Source organism: Vulpes lagopus, chromosome 15 (assembly GCF_018345385.1).
Source record: "Vulpes lagopus strain Blue_001 chromosome 15, ASM1834538v1, whole genome shotgun sequence".
Classification (NCBI taxonomy): Eukaryota; Metazoa; Chordata; class Mammalia; order Carnivora; family Canidae; genus Vulpes; species Vulpes lagopus.
The window spans coordinates 32625110-32634171 of record NC_054838.1 but is presented as its reverse complement, the minus strand read 5'-3'; the positions used below and the strand labels follow the sequence as shown (position 1 = coordinate 32634171).

The window sequence follows — 9062 nt, the reverse complement described above, 5'->3', positions numbered from 1 at the left end:
ATCATATAGTCTTGGAGAAGAACAAATTTAGGTGACTTTTATTTTCCTATATTAAAATATTTTGAAGTGGCCATATCCTGACTTAAATATCAGAAACAATTTTTTAGAAACTTCAGGTTAGGATCTCTGGTGTTAGAAGTAAGGCAATGGCTTTATATGGAGGGGTGGGAATGACCAGGAATGACACAGGGGGTTTCTGGGAAGGTTCTATGTCTTGATCTGGGCTGGTTACACAGGTATGTTCATTTGTGAACATTTCATTCAGTCATACATTTATGTGAAATGGCTGGGAAGATGTCCAAAGTCAAAAACATAGTCTGGGGGTACTTCTCTTAAAGTACAGTAATATTTACATGTCTTTTGAAATAAAACTACTTTTCATAAATTCTTCATGTCTTGGAATTCAACATAAAAGGCTTTTTGTAATGATCCAGACATGTTACAAAACAGAGACCAGAATGAAAACAAAACAAAACTGAGCAGTGAAGTAAAGAACCTGTGGATCAATTGGGTCAAGAGGAGCAAAGGTAAGTGTAATCAAGACAAGAGTTCTTATAACCTTATTTAACTCAAGTAGTTGCGTGTGTGTGTGTGTGTGTGTGTGTGTGAGATAGAATATGACTGTCTTGACTGTATTTATATCTGTAGGGATGAAAAGCATGTTTTGATTTGGGATATAGTGTCCTGAATGCTCCTGTGCTATTTATGAGGGTTTTAGGCTGGTGAACATCACTTATAAGGCACAAAATAAGGTTATAATCTTAGCAAAATTTTATTTAAACACAGCAGAAAAACAGATTTTGGAAAGTAAGACCTAACTCCTGGTTTCACACTTATAAAAAACTAGCCATTAGATGTATATCAATAGGTTCAGTCCATATATATATATATATATATATATATATATATATATCTCATTGTATTTATATTCATTTATTTATTTATTTTATTTATTGTATATAATGGCCCTGCTAAGTGGATATAATTACACTTATTTACCATCCAAAAAAGGTATATTTCTCAAGGATTATCTTTCCTCAAAAGCCAATCCTACTGAAAGTAAACCTGATAACTTTAAAATAGTCTATCTTCCTTCACCCTCCATCATTATCTTACATCAGTATTAGAGAAATTATGACCTCTATTTAGGTTTATGTCTATCCTGTCTTTACATTGTGAATGACTTTAACAAGGGATTGCTCATCTCCCAGAGTCCTATCCAAGTGACTGGCTTATATGTGGTTATCAGTAAATATTGAAAGAATGAAAAAGATATGGGCCCTGAAAGTAAGAGAGGCCAACTTCCCCAAGGGTAAAAATCATCCACATTGAATTTGAACCCAGCTTTTTCTGATTCTAATTCCAAACTTTTCTATTAAATTACACTAAATGGACATCACCTCATTGCATTTGTCAATTTCTAGTATTGAAAATGGAAACCACTTCTGTCCCTAATACTTTTTACCTCACATCCACATTTGGATTTGCATTGGGCTTTCAGGTGCCAGCCAAGGTTCCTGCTGCCCAGGAAATAATGCACATGGGCAAATGCCAGTTTTATATAATTTAGGAGAAAGAACTGCATTTGAGGTAATTTACATAAAAATAAAATTTGTGCCTGTCTGTACAGAATAGGCTCTGGTCAACAGAGCACAAATCAATCTGTTTGCTCTTAAATTCAAATTTCCATAAGTCATTACATAGTTCATAATCACATTGATGTAACTGAATTGAATTTGCAGAGATTATTCTGTGTGCGAAGGGACTTCCAAGCTATTTAAACTGCTGCTATTCAATAGATAAGGCCTCTCAAATCTGACCTCTGTTTTATATTAAATTTGTGACCTAATTTTCATTTTTCTCTGGGTTCTCATTTTCTCATATGAAGAGGTCTTAGAAGCTTTCACACCCAGCATTTTTATATTTGCAGTTGCAGAAAGAAGGATAAAGAAAGCTATGCATTCAGATGTGCTGGAAGAGGGTGTGGTAGCAAATTGTTCAATCAAATTGACATATTCCATTTTGAATATGAGCTCCACATACGGTAACTCTTTGTCTTTGGACAAGTTGCTGACCCTCTCTATGCTTCATCTTCCCTCTCTGTATTATGCAGATGGTATTAGGATCTACCTCACACAATTCTTATAACAAGACTTGAATGGAATCCTAGACTGGAACCTTTTAAATGGTAAGCAATCTGTTAGTCAACTCATGACAGTTATTGTCATTACATGGCTGTTAGATATTTAGATTATTAGTTTTAGATGTCACACACACATAAAAATAAAACAGCTGGAGAACAGAGGAAAATAGAAAAGATCCAGGCAAAGTGCTGAGCAATCAGTTTCAGGTTTTTGTCAAAATAATTATTTACATTGTCCTGGAAACTTACACATTTTAAAACACTTTAACTTATTTCATTGGGTATCTCAAAGCAATCTTTGACTTAAAAAATACAATGTTTGATATACTTTTTTATCTATTAAGAATATATTGTTCTCCTAATTGGATAGATGAAGAAACCAGCACTCTAAGAGGTTAAATGAACTCTCTAAAGTAGGTAATAAACTGGGATGAAAACTTGAGTGTTCTAAGTCTCAAACAACTCATCTTACTGTAAATGAGTTTTGCCCTGCTAGCCTTTTGAGTAAGTAAGTAGACAAAAGTGGGGGGATCTTATTGATCATAGAGTTGTGACTCCAGTGACTAACCAGAAGTGAAATCGGGGAGGAACAAATTTGGGGATGTAACAAGTATGATACAAAAAGTCAAGTTGATATAGTTTTCATGCCCATAAATAACTCCTTATGGAATAGTATAGAACTCCTTTCATTGATTCTGTATTTCAGTACAAAATTATTAAAATACCACTATGTGCAAGACACTGTGTTACTACATTAAATGTTATAAGGAATTGAAAAAAATGTTATAAGGAATTGTAAATACATTTCACATGCTTCTCTCAGATACCAATATCCTTTGGTATGTGTTAGAAGTTTTTAGACAATAGATTTATTCTTATTAATACAAAATCTTATATGCTATCCCCTATACAATATAGATGAAAATCCATGAATTCCTTTAGGTAGTTTGGTTCTTTATTGGCAGAAAATGTTTCATTGTTTATGGGCTTCCTGAGATTCCATCACAAAATCACAAGAACAAGTTCCACGTAGTAGAAAAAAAGAAAGGAAACTACTTTAAATAAGTTTCTGTTTTTAATAAGGACAACATAATAGAAACAACAATAGTTAAATAAAATCCTCAAAGAGAAGTTTTTGTTTACTACTCAAGAATGAGACCTTGAAGGTCCAGCTTCCCTGATCCATATTGAAATGACATTTCCACTAGAAACCTTGTGCATCTGATTGCTAATAGTTATTATTATTATTATCATTAAAATCATTCTCATAATTGTTGTTAAAAGAAACACATCTTAACACGATTAGAGTAGAAAAAAAACATTTAAGAAATCTACACCATTATATAGGTTTTTAAAATTTATATTCATATTGAACTAGCAAATGTTCTTAGTACCTAAATTAGAATACATTCTACAAATATCTAAGTCTTGAAAAAGTTTATTTCTTAATGTCTTTTAATCATGAAGATTTAGGCAAAATAAAACACAAAGCAATAGGGAAGTCTTGTATAGTTGAGGCAAGAGCTTATGGGAGTTGCTTTAGGAAGTGAGAACTCCAGTTTATGAATTATGAAGTCATGATTGTATAAGTGCAATAAATGGACTTCAGTCCATAAATAAGAACACCTACAATATGCCACGTCCTGTCCCACATTGGTCAGTTCTTAAGGCAAGTAAAACTAACTATATTAGCTTATTTTCCAAGAAAAATAGTAGTAGTACTTATTTGGTGCTTAATAGAGTGCTGAACCAGTTCCAGTATATCAAAATGGAAATATATTCCTTTTAAAAAGGAATAAATGTTTTACAACTAGAATATAGGCAAATTTAAATTTGTATGTTTACTAGAAAATAAATGTGATTGAAACAGGAAATTTGGTTAAGTCCAAATTACAATTAGGAAGTGGCTTCTTCTCACTAAGATGAAATATACCCAATTGTAGCCAAACATTGATTGGGAAAATGAATATTCTAGATCTACGAAATATAATTGTCAGCTAGGCAAATGGCTAGACTGTTTGATGAAAGAGACAGAGAGTTAGAACTTTTGAGGGATTTTCTGTCCAAACAACCATGAAAATCTCAGCTTCTTTGGGATCCATTTTGATTGGCTTGCCGTTTTGATTGGACCATAAGCACTGTGAACAGGAATGCATGTACATATCCTCATGTGCCTCTGAGTGTGCTTTGTAATTAATATCTCCATTGAAAGATTAACTCCCCCATGATAATTGACTTAAGACATCTCCCCTGAAATCTCATATATGTAGGTATAATATTGCTTTTAAATTTGACAATGTTGACACAGGTGTCAGGGAAGAATAATATTTACCTAACCAAGGATTTAATGCTAAAGTGATGCAAAAAAAAAAAAAAAAAAAAAAAGTAAGTGATGCCAGTGGAGACTGGGTATTCAGAATAAATTAAAAAAAAAAAGAAATAGACAAAAGCATTTAATAATGATCCCCCAGGGGCACTTGGGTAGCTCAGGGGTTGAACATCTGCCTTCGGCTCAGGGTATGATCCCCATGTCCTGGGATCGAGTCCTGCATCGGGATCCCCATGGGGAGCCTGCCTCCCTCTCTGCCTATGTCTCTGTCTCTCCCCCAACAATTCTGAATTTCCTTGATATTCTGGTAAGGTAAGGTGGATGGTTAAATCTGTATTATAGGTACCTGCATATTGGTTGAGCTGTATATGTATATATTTTTATGTTAGTTGCTAATTAGCAATGATTTAGAAAAAGAGTTCTACTGTTTGACTGCCTGAATTTGTATCTGAACTCTGCTCCTGGCTAGTTGATTGACTTTGAGAAAATTACTTAATATCTCTGTGCCTCAAATCCTAATCTTTAAAATGAGAATAATAATAGTAATCATCTCAGAGTTTCATGAATATAATAAATGTAAAATATATAAAAGAGTTGCAAATATGTTAACTCAGTGTTACTATATTAATGATAATTATTATGATAATAATGTGTAGCACATTATATATAATAATAATTAATGTAGTAATACTGCACAACAAGCTTTGTGACTATGAATGTTCCCAGTTAATTTCCTTTGCAAGTACTTTTCAGTACTTGCACCCTTCTTTCCTCATATAAAATCACAAAATTACATGTATCAGAAGCCATAATATTTTCAAATATTTTATTCTCAGCAATTCCCTCACTGAAATATACCCCAAGGAAATAACGTGACATATCTAGGAGCTTTTTGCTCAAAATGTTAATTGCATAATTAGGATACTATACCACCATTAAAATCAAATATTTAAATTTTTTTTATTCTTATTCTTAAGAAGTAAAAAGATGTGTAACTAGAATTATATTTAAAAGGAAGAATATGAAATACTTTTTCCCCAATCACCTCTGTTATTTTTCTAAATTTCTTATAATCATTTATATGAATACATATGTGTGCATATGTATATGTATGTTTCTGTGGGTATTTGTCAAGAAAGAAACTGCATAGGAAGTATCTAAATAGATTTTAAAAGATATAAATCTAACTTGACAAAGCTAAATCCTACAGTGTAGGGAGGAAATTTAGCTCTAAATTTTCCTGACATTATTTAAATGCTACAAAACCATAGTTCAGGCTCTGATTATCTCTCGATTAGTTCAGTTTTCCCACACTACATTTCATATTACACCAGGCCACAAAATTTTCTGTGATCAGATAAGTTTGGCAGATGCTGCAAATTCTATTTCCTTATTAGAGATTCACAACACATATCAATATAAGAAAGGTTTTGCATTTTCCTGCAGTTAAACATAGACATGCACTTTTTTACCCTTGCTACAATTTGGACTTCCAAAATGTATTTAACAAAAGAAACTTTTAAAGAATATATTATATGCAGACATTATGAATTCTTAGCTTCCTGAATTTTACCAAAAATACAGAAATTTATCACAAGAGTGATGTGCCCATATAAGGGACTAAGAAAGCAGGTTGAGGAGAGAGGGAAAGAGGAGGCCTGGGTTGGTAGAAGTGTAGCCTGTGATATTGTCTAAACATGATACAGTCTTCTCAGGTCTGAAAGCTCACTTTGTTCTGGGCCATAATTTCTAATTCTCTGAATCGGTGTTACCTTTCTTGAAGAAATTAACCAATCAATTATGAATTTCAGGTTATGTAAATATGTACAAACCTCAGGCTGTTTTGGTTCATAAACAACCTAGGTTCAACAAGATCACACTTTCCTCCAAGGGAATAAAGCAATGTCAAGGACAAGTGTCTGACCAATATCTCTAATTTCAGCTTTTCATTATTCTAGAAAGCCTGTGGCTTCCTGAAGAGGAGTTACTGGTCTGTGGAGCCCACTTAAGAACATGCTGCCCTATGTTAGACCAGTATATATGCTAGAGCAGTAAGTATGCTAGAGCATTTCTTTTTCCTCCCTTCTCTCTCTAACTCAAACCATCCCTCACAGAACTAATGTTTTGAAAATGAAGAAACTGGGTTGCAAAAAAATAAATGACTTTCCAAATATCATGCATCTGGAAAAAGACAAGCTAGAACTCTTTCATCTTTCACTCAGCATTAATTGAGGCCCTGATACATATACAAGTATAAATGTAGATATAGATAGATAGAGATATATAATACAGTTATATAATATGAATTAAACATGAATAATTTTGTTATGATGCTCACTGTGTAGTGGGGTTCAAAAAATTAAACAATCAACCACTTACTGCAAATGCTTCAAGAAAAGTAGCACATGACTATTCAAATTTGTTCAGCACATATTTGCTAAATGTCTACTATCCACCTTACCCCAGCTAGATATTATCCTAACAAAATTTAATAAGATAAATTCTATCCTTGAGGTATTTATGATATAATGGAGGAGGCCATTAATATGAACTGATCATTTCAGTATGGTATGGTAATGATAATAGCTAACATTTTTTCAGTGCTTACTACTTATTAGGTATTATTCTAAGTACTTTGCATATATTATTCAATCCTCATAACAAAGCTTAAGGTCAATACTGAGTATAAATGTGGTTAATGGAGCAGAAAGTGGTTAAAATAACTGGTCTTAGGTTACCCAGCTAGAAGGTCATGGTTACCCAGCTAGAAAGATTTGAATGCAAGGATCTGACTCCAGAGCCTATACTATTAATTATATGCCAAACTGCCTTTAAAACCTTAGAGGCTCTGTTCCTCCCCCTTCGACAGACAGCCGCATCTTCTGGTACAGTGCCAGCCGCGTTCCTGAGACACGATGGTGAAGGTCAGAGTGAAGGGATTTGGCCGTATTGGGCGCCTGGTCACCAGGGCTGCTTTTAGCTCTGGCAAAGTGGATATTGTCACCATCAATGACCCCTTCATTGACCTCAACTTCATGGTGTACATGTTCCAGTATGATTCGACCCACGGCAAATTCTACAGAACGGTCAAGGCTGAGAACGGGAAACTTGTCATCAATGGGAAGTCCATCTCCATCTTTCAGGAGCGAGATCCCACCAACATCAAATGGGGGTGTTGCTGATGCTGAAATGTTGTGGAGTCCACTGGGGTCTTCACCACCATAGAGAAGGCTGGGGCTCACTTGAAGGGTGGGGCCAAGAGAGTCATCATCTCTGCTCCTTCTGCTGATGCCCCATGTTTGTGATGGGCGTGAACCATGAGAAATACGACAATTCTCTCAAGATTGTCAGCTGTGCCTCCTACACCAACAGCTTGGCTCCTCTGGCCAGTCATCCATGACCACTTTGGCATTGTGGAGGGCCTCAAGACCACCGTCCATGCCATCACTGCCACCCAGAAGACCATGGACGGCTCCTCTGGGAAGCTGTGGCATGATGGCTGAGGGGCTGGCCAGAACATCATCCCTGCTTCCACTGGTGCCACCAAGGCTGTGGGCAAGGTCATCCCTGAGCTGAATGGGAAGCTCAATGGCATGGACTTCCGTGTCCCCACCCCCAACATGTCAGTTGTGGATCTGACCTGCCTCCTGGAGAAAGCTGGCAAATATGATGACATCAAGAAGGTGGTGAAGCAGGCACCAGAGGGCCCCTTCAAGGGCATCCTGGGCTACACTGAGGACCAGGTTGTATCCTGCGACTTCAATAGTGATACCCACTCTTCTACCTTTGACGCTGGGGCTGGCATTGCTCTCAATGACCACTTTGTCAGGCTCATTTCCTGGTGTGACAATGAATTCGGCTACAGCAACCGGGTGGTGGACGTCATGGTCCACATGGCCTCCAAGGAGTAAGAGCCTCCTGGATCAACAGCCCCAGTGAGAACAAGAGGAAGAGAGGCCCTCAGCTGCTGGGGAATACCTGCCCCAACCTAATCCCCCAACACACTGAGAATCTCCTGACCTCCAATTTACATCCCAGACCCCGAGGGGCTTGGGGAGCCCTACCTTGTCATGTACCATCAATAAAGTATACTGTACCCATCCCCTCCCCCACACACACACAAAAAAAGTCTTAGAAAAATTTCAACTCTGGTTAATATAGTACTAACACACATAAAATCATTGTAAACACTTAGGACTGACTACTGTTGTTCAGGTAGAGTGATAAAAGTTGTAATTACATAGGACAGCCTCATTTTAGTCCTGTTAGTGGATATTCTGTTTAGTTTAGCATTTTTCCCGAATTCTTAATTTATTTCAATAAAGTGTCACCATAATGACTGCATTAAGATGACCCAGGATGGATTCAGTAGTCTTCCACTTGAGAGTTCAGGGCTCTGCCATGATCTCATATAATGATGTATGAGATATGTAGGCAGAATGCAGAGTTCTCACCCTAACACAGGATTAAGTCTAAAAGATGACTCAAAATAAACTTTCTTTCCCTGAGCCTTTTCAGACACAGGGTCACTATAAAGGACAGTATGCAGAGCTATGAGTGATAAATGGTGCACACGGAGTAGCCACCAGA

At 36.1% G+C, this 9062-nt stretch overlaps 1 protein-coding gene across 1 annotated transcript; it reads left to right on the top strand.

Annotated features, from left to right (window-relative positions):
• The first annotated feature begins 7789 nt into the window (after window positions 1-7789).
• On the top strand, window positions 7790-8390 carry LOC121476189 (glyceraldehyde-3-phosphate dehydrogenase-like). The gene is given in 1 exon segment (XM_041729912.1): window positions 7790-8390. A coding segment is annotated over 1 exon segment (594 nt). The 3' UTR covers window positions 8384-8390.
• The last annotated feature ends 672 nt before the right edge of the window (window positions 8391-9062 follow it).